This window comes from Hyperoodon ampullatus (genome assembly GCF_949752795.1).
Source record: "Hyperoodon ampullatus genome assembly, chromosome: X".
NCBI lineage: Eukaryota > Metazoa > Chordata > Mammalia > Artiodactyla > Ziphiidae > Hyperoodon > Hyperoodon ampullatus.
Window position 1 is genome coordinate 103,371,093 of NC_136913.1, and position 14,542 is coordinate 103,385,634.

General features: G+C 45.6%; 1 protein-coding gene across 3 annotated transcripts in view; it reads right to left on the minus strand.

Moving 5' to 3' along the window:
• Window positions 1–9,388: 9,388 nt before the first annotated feature.
• The window catches only part of SEPTIN6 (septin 6), a gene marked incomplete at both ends in the record, with an annotated part of 68,702 nt that continues 63,548 nt past the window's right edge, over window positions 9,389–14,542 (minus strand). For 2 of the 3 annotated variants that reach the window (XM_079727019.1, XM_079727018.1), the window contains one exon: window positions 9,389–9,413. In XM_079727019.1, the coding sequence (XP_079583145.1) occupies window positions 9,389–9,413 (25 nt within the window). Of the gene's footprint in view, window positions 9,414–9,643; window positions 9,705–14,542 lie in introns of those variants that run through there. The other variant, XM_079727017.1, reaches the window with a different exon arrangement.

Genomic DNA, 14,542 nt, shown 5'->3' on the forward strand with positions numbered 1-14,542 from the left:
GAGAAATAGTCCTGCACAGAGCTCTATGTCCCACGGCAGCAGGACCGTTGGATGAGGTAGCTTTGACCCACTGTCCCCTTTTGTTTAACGATGTATTTCTCATTATGTGACACATTTATGTGTAGGGGTGTGTTGGACTGAGAAGAGCAAATTACAGCATTGTTCACACTGTTTCATAATCTATTTCCATGCCTGTCTCTCCCATTACACAGGGAGTGCTGTCTTTGACTCTGATAGGCATTCATGTTTATTGAAATAATGACAGTCTTTGAACCATCAAATCAAAGAACATGATACTAGAAAGGAAGCGTAGAGACCATAAACTCAAATCATCATTGCATGAGTGAGAAAAATAAGGCCAGAGAGGTGTAGTGATAGCTGAAGACTGTAGAGACCATTTCCGGCAAAGCTGAGATCAGAATCTAGGTCACCTGACTCATCATCCAGTGCTCCCCCAGTCACTTGCCATTGAATTGCTCTGTTTTTTATTCTTGGCAGTGTGTACCACCTTCTGAACTTTAAAAAAATTTGACTCCTCCCCACCCCCCGTGACAGCTCCATGAGAACAAGGAACTCATCTGTCTTGCTTTTAGCACCTACACCTGGCTCCTGTAGGAACTCCACAGTTATTTGTTGAATTAAATGAATGATTGAATGAATGAAGGCTCTTTCTGTTGTCCCAAACTTGTGAAATTCATTTTCTTGGGGTCTACATTTTAAGCTGATTTGTAATTTTACAGTTAGATTAATTTCAGCCTAAGATGCCAACTTTCATCAAAATCAACATTGCAATCAGTACACAGCTTTTGGGACTTCCCTGGTGGCACAGTGGTTAAGAATCCGCCTGCCAATGCAGGGGACACGGGTTCGAGCCCTGGTCTGGGAAGATCCCACATGCCGCGGAGCAACTGAGTCACAACTACTGAGCCTGCGCTCTAGAGCCCACAAGCCACAACTACTGAGCCCGAGAGCTACAACTACTGAAGCCTGCGTGACTAGAACCCCTGCTCTGCAACAAGAGAAGCCACCGCAATGAGAAGCCCGCGCACCGCAACAGAATAGCCCCCACTCGCCACAACTAGAGAAAGCCCACGCGCAGCAACAAAGACCCAACACAGCCAAAAATAATTAATGAATGAATGAATGAAAAAAGAAGTACAGATAATTATACCAAAAGACCATAGTGTTAAAAAAAAAATACACAAGGGCTTCCCTGGTGGCGCAGTGGTTGAGAGTCCGCCTGCTGATGCAGGGGACGCGGGTTCGCGCCCCGGTCCGGGAAGATCCCACATGCCGCGGAGCGGCTAGGCTCGTGAGCCATGGCCGCTGAGCCTGCGCATCCAGAGCCTGTGCTCCGCAACGGGAGAGGCCACAACAGTGAGAGGCCCACGTACCGCAAAAAAAAAAAAAAAAATACATAGCTTTCTTAGAAAAAGAGTTGAGAAAATAAAAATGCCTTCCTCTCAGCTTGGATGAAAATTCTTCCATCATACAGGAACAAATAATTCCAATCTGACTTGTGAATTTGGATTACAGAGTGAAAGGCAATGAAATTGATGTTAGAGGCCATTTGCTCTGGAACAGCCATAGCTGGAGTCCATTTGTAAATCCTGCTATGGAATAAGCAGTTTCATCTCTAGGAAACAAAACAAAAATTCCCATGATTCTCCATGACCTTTCCCTGGTAATCCTTCTGATCAAGAAAAGCCTTCAGCCAACCTATCGCAGCCTATTCCCTTCTCACAAGCCACAGATGTTTTCTCAGTGAGCAGGAATTGAAACCCCTAAGCAGAAGTAGATTATCGGAATAATGGTTGAAGGGAGGTGTAGGAGGGGGCTCTGATAACAGCAGCCATTGCCATCCTAAAACAATCCAGAAACCTCCTGTAATCACCTGTCCTCCTCCCCTCCATCATCCTTCTCTGTTCTAACACACGCTCCTGCCACTGTTTTTACATGAAACACACACACAGAGTCTGACAGCTCTGAGCTTCCTTCCCTGCCCTTTCCTGTGGGGAAGCCAGTGCGTGATGAGAGGAGGGAAACCTGGAACCTGGCTAAGCACCACCCTCATAAGCTATCCCAGAAATTAGATCACCAAAGGTTCTTGACCAGAGCATTCTGCACTACAATAGCCTCTTGAGGAATGGCTACTAAAAGCAATAGCTAGGAGCTGGCCAAATCCCAGTAATCTGAGCACCAAAATTATTAAGGAGAGTTATGAGCCACTGAAAAAATAGGAAGTCATAAGTCCACAGTGATACCAAGTAGATAAAGAAACAATGAGAGAGAAGGGAGGGCCTTTGCTTACAATAGAATACCATGTGCTGACTGGTAAATATGAAGGGAATGCTGGAGTTGGAAAATCATCATTTTGTAGATTGGTTCAGGCAAGAATTACCAATAGATGCTAAATCTAGGGGGAAATGTTTGATGAGGAGTAGGATATTTGCATGGACTTATACTTTCTCCTCACAGATTGTTTACTAGTAGCAAAGAAGGGGAAAAAACAGTGATTATATAGTGCAGAGATTGGGCAACACCTTGACCCAAAATGAGAACAGTCTATTTTTTAAATGGGACTTCAAAAATATCAATGTCATGGAAAGACAAAGAAAGGCTGTTTCAGATTAAAGGAGACTAAAGAAACAGGACACAATGGGTGATCCTAGAGCCAATCTTATATGGCAAGAAAAACTGCTGTAAAGTATACTATTCAATAGATTAAAGTAGTGTAACAATATTAAATTTACTGAAGTTGGTGACTGTGGCTATGTAAGAGAATATCCTTATTTTTAGGAAATACCCACTGGAATATTTAGGGGTGAAGGGCCATGATACATGTAGATTACCTTCAAATGGTTCAGAAAAAAAATATTATGTATCTCTATCTATCTAGATACAGAGAGAACCTGAGTATAATGATAAAGCAAATGGGGCAAAATATTATCAGTTGGTGCATCTGGGTCAAGAGCATGTGGGTATACTTGGTATTATTCTTGTAACTTAATTTCAAAATTAAATGTTTCAGAAGTGCAATAGTTCCCTACATTGGTGAAGAATCTCAATCTAGCTACCTCTTAATCACTTTTTATTGTGTGTCCTAGCACTCTCCTGGCCCTCTGGGGGGCTATGAAATGATGTTCCTACCCTTAGGAGGCTAAACCTCTCTTGAGGAATGAAGTCCCTCAAACGAGAAGCAGAGAAAATTATAAAATTTCAGCCAGGACGTTAGAAAAGGAAGAAGAGATCAAGATAGGTGAATGGGGTCAAGAAGGGTTTCAAGGAGGAGGTAGGCCTGAGCCTCAAAGGCAGGATTTCAATCAGTAGAGGATATTTCAGATAATGTCAACAAATAGTTTGCATAACTCAGGGAGAGGCCTGTGCAGAGACTGAATGGACTGGAATGGAAATGGCTATTAGGAAGTATTGGAAAATATGGTTGAGTAGATAAGATAGGGCCAGTCTGTAAGTTCCTCAAGAGCAGTGTCTAACTGATCTCATGCAAAGTATCCCCCATAGCAGAGGACACTGGACCAAATCCACGGGCGGTGTCCAATACACACTTATCATTTGATTAAGAAAAAATAATTTCATTGAGCCTAAAACCAAGATAAGTAGTTTGTCCCCAATCCTATACATAACAAATATACATATAATTTGTATAAGTATTGAGCTGAGGGCAGGGACTTTCTAAAGTCCAAGCCAAACAGGCTAAGAGATAGTACGGGACCTGGCTGGACATTGACGGAAGGTAGTAGGTCCAGGTGGCAAAGCCAACGTGAGGTATTAACTGTTCTAATGCAGAAGTCTTTCAAGAGGTGCCCTCATTTTAAAAGAATGGCCTTGCAAGAAAACTGTCCTTTTAGCAAAGGGATGAATCTCCCCGAGGGGGGGCATTTTGAATACAAAAGGACACTGCTTAACGTCAGTGCTTACAACTGGAGCCCAGTTTGCTCAGCCTTTTTGAGGGTATTAGCGGCCTGGTTCTGTCCCTAGAAGTAGTTGGCCTTCTCACTGCTCAGCAGGGCCCCAGCAACTGGCTCTCAGAGCCCCAGCAGACCCTTGCCCCCATCTATGCTCTAGCAAAACTATATGCAAATTTTAGTTAATCAAACCCATTTCCCCACCAACTTGCATTAAAACATCAGCCATTTGTCTTCATTTCTGATTTCTTTTGACCAGCCAGTCACTTTTTAAAAAATACATTTATTTTTTATTTTTGGCTGCGTTGGGTTTTCGTTGCTGTGCACGGGCTTTCTCTAGTTGCAGCAAGCGGGGGGCTACTCTTCATTGCGGTGCGCAGGCTTCTTATTGTGGTGGCTTCTCTTGTCGTGAAGTACGGGCTCTAGGCGCGTGGGCTTCAATAGTTGTGGCATGAGGACTCAGTAGCTGTGGCTCGTGGGCTCTAGAGCACAGGCTCTGAAGTGCAGGCTCAGTAGTTGTGGCACACGGGCTTAGTTGCTCCGCGGCATCTGGGATCTTCCCAGACCACAGCTCCAACCTGTATCCCCTGCATTGGCAGGTGGAGTCTTAACCACTGCGCCACCAGGGAAGTCCCCAGCCAGTCACTTCTAACACCTTTAGGCTCGATGAGGCATCAACAAGCACCAAAATGCATTAGAGGTGGGGTCAGCAAACCGTGGCCCACAGGCCAAATCCCATCCATCTGCCTGCATTTCTATGACCCTCATGCTCAGAGTGGTCTTTACGTTTTAAATGGTTGGAAAAAATCAAAATAATAATAATTCAGAACATGTGAAAATGAAACCCACACGTGAAATTCATTTATAAGTTCCTTTTTTTTTTTTTTTTTTTGCTGTACGCAGGCCTCTCACTGCTGTGGCCTCTCCCGTTGCGGAGCACAGGCTCCGGACGCGCAGGCTCAGCGGCCATGGCTCACGGGCCCAGCCGCTCCACGGCATGTGGGATCTTCCCGGACTGGGGCACGAACCCGTGTCCCCTGCATCGGCAGGCGGACTCTCAACCACTGCGCCACCAGGGAAGCCCCCCACACGTGAAATTCAAATTTCAGTGTCCGCAAATGAACTTTTATTGGCACACAGTCACGTTCATCCTTTTACATATTATCAATGGCTGGTTTTGTTGTATAGTTAGCAGTTGAATAGTTGCAGAGGCCACGTGGCCTGCAAAGCCTAAGATAGTTACCAGCTGGCCCTTTACAGAAAAAGTTTGTTGGCCCCTGCCCTAGAGCAATGGTTCTCAGTTTGGGGCGATTTTGCCCTCCAGGGAACATTTAACATTATCTAGAGACAGTTTTGGTTGTCACAGCTGGGGATGGGATGGTGTAGTGTGCTACTGACATCTAGTGGGTAGCGATGCTACAGTGCACAGGACAGCCTCCACAGCAAAGAATTATCTGGCCTCAAAAGACTATAGTGCTGAGGTTGAGAAACCGTGGATTGGAAGAACCTAAGATACTTCTAGTAAAGGGGAGACTCCATCCTTAACAGGGATTCCGTTTAGTGAACACCCAGATCTTTAATTTACATTAGCTCATGGAACCTTCGCAATCACCCTGCAAGGGAGTTACTGATATTCTTTTACAGGGAAGTTTTGACCACAACTTGCCCGAGAGCATACACAGCTGGCAAGTCTGTCTGGCTCCAGAGCCGGTATTTTTCCACACCTCAGTGCCTGCCGGGGCTCGGTGACGTCACAGGCAAGTAGTGTTCCCGCTCCGCTGCCCCCTAGTGTGCGAGCTGCGCAGACGCAGGCCAGTGTCGTTTCCCCTGGTACCCCCTCAGAGGCCTCCGGGCCTCGGTTCGAAGAGGGTATCGACCACTCTCCGGTCTCCAGCATCTGGCCATTCGGGAAATGAAGCTGAGGAAAGGAAACCCCACCTCGACGGCGACCAGAATTATGAAAACTGACCACTCTCCCTCTTCCCCGCTTTAATGCTGGCAGGGACAAGGAGGATTCCCTCCCTAGTAGACCCTATCTATAGAAGTCTTTTCAAGTCATATCCATGAATTTTAGGGATGCTCACATCACAGTATTTTTAAGAGAAGACATGCAGCGCAGAGTTCTTTTCCTTCTGGAATTAAAACTCACCCGAATCTTATTCTGTAGGCTCTGGCACTCCACTTTCTCCATCTTTTTATTATCCTGGAAGATAATGAGCTCAACGGATCAGTTAAGTCCATGCTAATGAAGGAAAAGTAAAGGACTTCCTGCTCACCTCCACCTCACCCCATGGAAATTTCAAGCCCAGGTGGGGGGAGTAGGCCCAGCAGCCTACCCAGGAAGGTTGCAAACTGGCTGATGGTGCCTCCCTGAGCCCCTCAGTCACCCCCTTTGAAAGGAAGCCACCCACTCCTCCTAAGGCAAACCGCGGTGGGCCCATCACCTAATGATCACACAGCCATTGAGCATTTCTTTGAATTTTATTGAAAATTGACATGGACATTAGAAAGGTATCAAGCTAAACAGTGCTGGTTTCGGGATGTTTCTCCTGGCGAATGAAAGCCCCAGAGGGCCAATGACTGGTCACATCTCTGAGCAAAAAGAACAAAGAAGAAAGGAAAAACAGACTCTGGAAAACATGCAAAGAGGCTCTCTCAAGAGACACAGGACAGTGGAATGGCAATGGTTGTAGGGATATATGGGAATGAGCACACTCACATGGTATTTTGATGCAAGTTAAACCAATGAATTCAAGGTAGATTTATCAACATCAAAGCTCTCCCTCCAGATCCCAAGTTGAGCAGAAACTTCTCTCAAAACCTCAACTGGCCTTGGAAGGTTGAATGGAGTCATTTTGCTCTCACTAAGCTTAAACTCCCCTGACTCTCCCTTCTCCACCTGAGAGTTAGTAGATCCACTTCCCCCACTTGCTGGGGGGTCTGCAGAAGGTCTGTGAATGCTGAAGAAGATAAGAATGTTGCTTGACTTTCTCGTCCATATTCAGAAATGTTTAATAGTGGCCGTAGACAGTCAACCCATTGAACCGGAGAATTGGTGTTTAAAAAGAAAAACAGAAAACTCAAACGAAAACTTGTGAACAGTACTTCCACACCCACAGCTGAGGTCTCCTGCCTCAGTCACTTACACTTGGGTGAGTCGTCCTGCAGTTGTCTCTCTGAGGTTACATTTGGTCCATTCTCCAGCTCGGATGGTTCTTTTCCTGCCTTGTTAGGTTAGGACAAGACACTTCCATTTAAAATACCATGTAAGTCGAGAGAGAGCGTCTTGCCTGGACACAGGGACACAATGAACACTTGTGTGGGGGGTGTGTGTGTGTGTGTGTGTGTGTGTGTGTGTATGCACACACACTTTGGAGGAAGAGGGAATTGGTTGGTTTCTGATTTGAGACAATATGGAACCCTAACTCTTCTATAATGGCAGTCTTCTCCTTTAGACTTAGTGCAGCTGCTGAAGACAAGATTAAAAAAAGCTGGAGAGGGAGAGAGAAAGAAAGAAAACATGAAATTAGCTAAAGAAAAAGGATATTCAAAGTAAGACAGGGTGAGGGAAGTGGGCAGTGTGAGGTAGCACAGAGTATACTTGGAGAAGACAGGTGAGAAATGGGGTCACTGATGGACCATCACCACCGGGAAATCTGCTGAGAAGGTTTTAAGAACACCACACACCAGTTAAAAGCTTCTTGTTTTAATTTAAAAGAGAGAGAGAGAGAGAGCACATATTAACAGCCACATGTGAATGCCAAATAATTAAAACAAAAAACACACAAAAAAGTGATCTGTACTGCAGCTAGGAAAAGCAAACTTCTTGGCTTAAGAGACGTGAGGGGTGTGTGGGTGTACACACGGGGATTTTTCAAGAAAACCATTCTATTCCAGTCTCGGTTGGGGTGGGCGTGGAGCCGGACACAGACCATTTCTAACGACTGGTTTTGTTTCACCAGAAGTAAACAGAGTACTTAGGGTATTTTTTTAAATAGTAATAACTGTACCACTTAAAAAGTCTTTTCACTGAAGAAGGAAGAAAACCTTCCTGTCTACAGTGAGACAAACTACCCAATAAAATAAGCATTTTAATTCTTTTAATAGCCTTGGTTGACTTTCTAAAGGTCTCATGTTCACTCACAGGGTAGATTTTTACCAAACTTCCTTGATGACAAGGATCATCTAGGGCACCTGTTAAACATCCGTATCCGCACGCCCCATTCAGGTGCCTGTGACTCTTATCGTCAGCAGAAGTGCTCAGTTCAGGAGCTGGCCTAGAGTCTTCTGCTTTGCCTGTCCCTACCCACCCCATCCTCGAATATTTTCCTACAGGATAAAAACCTCAAAGGCCCTCTAATACTAACTATTCATTTTCTCCGGAACATCAAATGACTTGTCTTTTGTTCATACATGAACACATTGAGTCCATTTGTAAAGTGGCTCGGGACTCAGGAGACACTGAATTTAGCCTGGCTTCTGCCATGAAACAGGACTGGGGCGTCTGGCAAGTCCCTTCATTTCTCGGGGCCTCAATTTCCTCTTACAAGAAAGTGGGTCCTATCTGTCTTCTGGACCAAAATGTCTCCCTTCATACAAAATTCCTGCCTAGTCTCTGAAGGTCTCTCAAAGGCTGGGTGGCTCTAATACCTTTTAAAGTTTTCAGAGCTCCTCAAGCCTCAAGTAGTTAATCTGTAAACAAATGCAAATGAGGGAGCCTCCTATTTGTAATGCAAATAATTACAGCGGATGGAGACCGATTCGTTGTTTAAATTTGGGATTCTTGGGAAGCAGCCGTGAAACTGGTCACTGAAACATCAAAGCTGCAAATAAGCAGCCTTTCCCAAGGAGACCGGACAGCCCTAGCTTAGCATCGCCCTGAGCTGAGTACCCAAGCTTTTTTGTTTTTTAAATCTCTGAGCACAGGGTCTCCTAAAATGTTCCACTGTGTGACTTGGATTTTCTCAAGAAACTAGCTTATGCTTTCGCAGCACCACCTTCATACTTGCTTCTGGCCACTCACCAATCAGTGACTCACCAAACAATACATATCAAAACTGCACTCTTGCTTTGCCAACAAGAAAAGATAAAGTGTGTGCATTTGTTTGCTTTTCATTTTTTCTGCTTTTTGCTTCCTGTCATCTATTATTGAAGAGAGAACCACCCCCCTTCCCATTCTCAATACTTCAAAAAGGCCTGAAAATTTCACATAGCCTTGTTTGTGTGTTTTGAAAGAAAGTGACCAAAAAAAACCCCCTCAAAAATAAAAAAGAAGAAGGTCATGGTCAGTGCCAGTGGGACTGTGAGGCAGAAATCAAAAGAAGAGGTGGGGCTTGAAGTGGAAGTACATGGCAGGGGCAGGGGACCCAGCTGCCTGGCGCTCCAAAGGAAAGCTGTCAGTTACAATGGGAACCTTGGCTTAAAAGGCTAAATGGAGTCCAGTCCAGCTGTAGCGGGGAATACTATTCAGTACACAGCCATGGATTACTGCAAAGGAAGGGCAGAGAAACGGCGTGTTAGCCACAGATCGTTGCCAGGTCACTCCAGCTCTCACTCTCTCACTGGCCAAACACCAAAGGTCACTGTGCCTCATGGCCCTGACAATGGAGGGCTCTCAACTTCAAAGGGGCTCCCAAAGCCACTATCGGATGGGCCCCATCATACAAATCAGGGCTGGAAGAATTTTAAAATACCAAATCCTTAGACTGGAGACAAACTTAGGGACCTTCCAAGGCACAACACCTCTTTTCTCCTCTCCAACTGATAGTCTCACCTCTTCTTATTGTGGGGCACGCGCAAAATACAGATTGAAACTCATCATCACATTCACCAAATAGACTGGAAGATTCATCAGAGCGAAACTGAAAACACTGATTCTTTGACCACTCAGTTTAGCAGTTTGTGACAGGGGATGATTATACCTGCTACTGCCCCTGCCTTATTGGGATGGTGTGGCATCCTAAGGGAAATTACAGAGGAGATGCTGAGACACCTCATAACAATTCCATAAGACACTAGATTGGTACTAATATTCAGATTTATTCTGCGTTCTGCATCTGTGGGGGTACTCAGAATAACAGAGAGGGGAAATTTATGCTACTTTCTTCAGCAGTCGTGCTGTCTGGGAAGGGCTGGCTGTAAGTAAACTCGTTCCAGATTTTTAACACAGCTTGAGTGAATCAAAACTGGAAAGGGCTGGGCTGACAGGCCAGAAGGAAAAGGCACCAAATGATTCTCCTTCTAGAACCCTCTGAGAAGCGGCTGCGGCTCTTCTGTTGGGGGCTGAGGGATGGTTGGGGAAGCCAAGTGACTGCGGACTAATGGGGAAAGCCGTGCTGACTGGTGCTCACCCAGCCATGGTGGATGCAAATACCTCAGGGGAAGAAGCAGCAGCCAGAGTTGGAACAGGGAAGCTGGTGGTATAGAAGAGCAGGTGGGACCCCTGAACATGTCACAGTCCGGCAAAGATGGAGTGGGGAGTGGCCGGCTGGAGGAGCTGGGAGGGGCACTGGGATGCAGGATGCATCTTTAAACCACGTGACTGATGGCTTCTTGACCAGAGGCCAGACGCCGTCCTCAGACTCTCGGGCTTCTATAAACCTTGGCAGGAAGAGAGGGGGAGGGCACGGGTTCTGTGCCCCCAGACGTGTTAAGGGGGAATTAGAGACAGGGAAGCACAGCTCTGTTGCGCAGGAAAAGGGCGTCTACAGGAAGCCTAAACTGAAAATGAAAACAGAAGTTGGGTTAATGAATGGATGGATTAATGTCAAAAAAAAAAGGTTAGAAGAAAATGTCATGATGACTACTGGATAAATTAGAATATAGCTGTGTTAGATGGTCTTAAGGCCTCATTGCACTGGCTTCTGGGAACATGCTTTCTCTCTCATTCACCCACACACCTCTGAGTGGCGACCACAGTGGCATTAGCTAGCAAAACAATTATCAACAGCCACAAGAATACTTCTCTCTTCTTAATTACTAGGTCCTGACTAGTGCCCCCCACCCAGATACCTTGTAGAGGAACACCTTTAGCAAACCTCCAGGTGGCCTCAGGCCACAGCACAGCGTGCCAGGCTCTCAGCCACTGAGTGCCTCGCCCCATAGGGAAAGCAGAGGTAGAGGTTTCACCTTCGGAGAGTCCCAGTCCACTACCTGGTACCCCTGAGGCAAGATCTGTTCGAGAAGTGTCTGGGGGCAGTAACTGGGCTCTGCACTAGGGTCCGACCACAGTCACCTGAAAACCTGAACTATGGAAATCCATTATTGGTTTGTGTTCACACTGCACTTTGAACTTTCTCCCATTTAAACTTCATCCTTGTGATGCAAGTTTGACATATGAGGAGGCTGAGAAACACGGTGAGGCCAACTGACTTGCCTGAGGTCACAGAGAAAGAGTCACAATCAAGAGGCGCAGAGCCCGAATCCCTCAGCTGCTTGACCAAGACTCTTTCCTTCGCGCCACAGTGTCCCTGAGAAGTCCTTGCCTGTGGATCTAAGCCCCTGGTTATTTTTTACCTGAACACATTTATCTCATTAAATAAAGATATTGGGGAGGGACAGTTAAAAGCATATGCTGAGTATGTTTGTACAGTCACTTCCTCAGCGTGAATACATCCACACCTACACACACACTCACTCACACACACACACACTCATGTGAATGGCAGTTTATACCAGGAATCAGGAGTTTTGCATTCTTGTTCCTCGCTATGTGAGCCTTGGCAAGTCTCTTAAATTCCCCACTCCTCCATTTGTTCATCTTGTCAACTGAAGATTAGCCCTTCCTCCTCTACCTCACGGGACTGTTGTAATGCGAAAATGAGGTACCATACGGAAAAACACTTTGAATAGTATGAAAATGTAATACAAATGCTCAGCTCTATTCTTCTTCTTGTCTACTTCCTAGGGGAAGGGAAACCTATAGAACACTGCAACGGCCTATGTCCTGGGCTGCATGGGAAGGCTGAAATATTTTGTTATGTGTGTACCGTCCATGCACTGGGCACCCCCAACCAAGGGTCAAGGGGCCAGCAACCACTGAGACACAGCACCTGCAACTGTGTGCCGGTCACGGAGGGAGGATTTCTCTTGCAATTGCAGGCAGCTGCCAGCTGCCTCAAGCCATTTCAAAACCAGCAAGGGGGCTTCCCTGGTGGCGCAGTGGTTGAGAGTCCGCCTGCCAATGCAGGGGACACGGGTTCGTGCCCCAGTCCGGGAAGATCCCACATGCTGTGGAGCAGCTGGGCCCATGAGCCATGGCCGTTGAGCCTGCGCGTCCGGAGCCTGTGCTCCGCAACGGGAGAGGCCACAACAGTGAGAGGCCCACATACCGCAAAAAAAAACCAGCAAGGAACAGTAAGCCTCACTCGGCCTGCACTCTAGTTAATGAGGGGTGGCCTTTGTGATCCACACCTGAAATGAGGGCTTTGGAGAATGGACGGGTTGCCTTTGCTGCTTTCAGACCCCAGGGAGCCAAGGCCTCCTTCCCCTATTTGGTTAGGAACTGCTTTTGTGGTGTGCTGGTAAGCATGCCAGAAAAAGCCAACCTACTCCGGGTCGGGGTTGGCTGTTCCCACTGTTTGCCAATTGCCTCTCACTTGTAAAGTATGGCTTTAATTATAGTTTTGCCAGGATTCATTTTAGTAATGGCCATTACCAATGATTTACTCAGGGAAAGTTGAAGCAAATTGTGTCAAAGAGCGTTAATTTGGGTTTCATTAAGTGAAATCTAACTGAACAGGATGCAACTTTCCTGTTGTCCTCATTGAAAATGGGGGTGGGGGGCAAAGAAAATACACATGAACTGAGTGTCGGCCTCTGTGCTGGGCACTGGGACTGCAGCCATGGACAGACGCTCTCGGAATTGTGAGTCTTCCTAGGTGGAAACCTGCTGTTTCATTCAAGTCAACTAACAGGGCTCCAAGACTTGCCTTTAAGCCAGACAATAAATCATTTCATTGTTCTTTTCGGGTTGTTTCCTTTGGCCCAATTTCATGGGCCTTATGTTTCAGAAGGCTCTATGGACTTCCTCTTCGGGATTTGCTTGAAAGTAGGATGTTTTGCCAGCTGCCCAAAGTCCCAAGTGCAGTAGCCACAGCAATTAGTTTGGTGACTAACAGCAGGCTCTCCATTTAAATCATAAATTCCATGGGTGAGTGGGGAGAAGTCTTCTCAATATCTTATAGTTCCCAATCCAAACAAACCAAATGTAAAAGGCATTTGAGACAACCGGGGTATTCTGAACACTGACTAGAAATTTTATGTGAACGAACTGTTAATTTTGGGGGTGTGATAATGGTGGCGTTGTCGTTATTTATTTATTTTTTTAAGAGTCATGAGCTCTTAGAGATATGTGCTGAAGTATTTACAAATGAAATGATATGGGTTTTGCTTTGCAGTAATCCAGCCGGTTTGGAGCAGTAGATAAGACAGGATTGGCATATGTTGACAGTTGTTTGGGGGCTGTGTTTTGGGTACATGGGGCTGCACTGTACTGTCCTCTCTCTTCTTTCGTTCCTGTTTGAAAGTTTCTATGGTAAAGTTTAACAATGGTAATAAGACTAATTATGTTAGATTTAAAATATTTATGTTCCTCCCCACTCACTACCTGAGTCTAGTTAAAAAGATAGAAGCAGCTTAATCATCGCTATAACCAACGTATAAACTATGTGATGCCAGAGGCTGCTTTATTCACTCCTGCAGACACAACACCTAGCCCTGAGGAATCCATCTTACCAACGGTTATCTGCTTACCTACTTATCAAAGGTGTTCATGAAGCTGGTACTTGTAGAATTAAATATTCTATAATATCTGAGAACCTTCATTTTCTTCCACTTTTATTATAGTTTTGGGGGCCAAACGAAATTAGAGAACTTGAACCCCTCAGGTAAGAAACAGCCACCAGAGGGAAACACAGAAGCAAGTTTCCGCTGGCTCAAAACATTCCCAAACCTGGGCACCAAGGCTGACCGTGACGTTGCAGGACAGGGCTTGTGAACTCAACAGTTCCCCTCATCACAGCAGTTTAGTTAATTTTGAAAGTAATGATGAAGGCGCCTTTAGAAAAAAAAGGGCCAAAATTGAAACTTCAAATATTGATCACAGGATCTACCTATGCTACCTAGCTGTTCTAGCAGCAAAAGTCTGAAAACACCCCACTTTTAATCAGGAAGGCAAACATTCCCACATGTACACTTGAAATCACACCAGCCTATTTCTTCATATTATAAGTCACAAGAGAATACCAGCTAGAACAGTGAAGCAGCTTCTTTGATATTAAATATGTGTGTTGGGCAGGGGGTGGGATTTGGGGAGATGTGTTCTAGAAGCCACTGCCAGTTCTATTTAGAGTTAATAAAGCTTACCGGGACCCTGGGTCTCATGCAGCATGCAGCAAACAGCAGAGTTAACTGTAAAACAGTAAAAGCTGATGAAGATGGAGTGAGCTTGGGGAGAAATCAAATATTATGAATCAAACATAATATTATGTTGACACAAACAATGAAGAGTTAGAGGTCAAAGGAGATTATGAGGAGTGGGGAGGGGAAGAAGGGAGGGTGTGCTGGTAGGGACCCCCGAAACACCGGTACTCTTTCTTAACCTCTTTAAGGGCAGC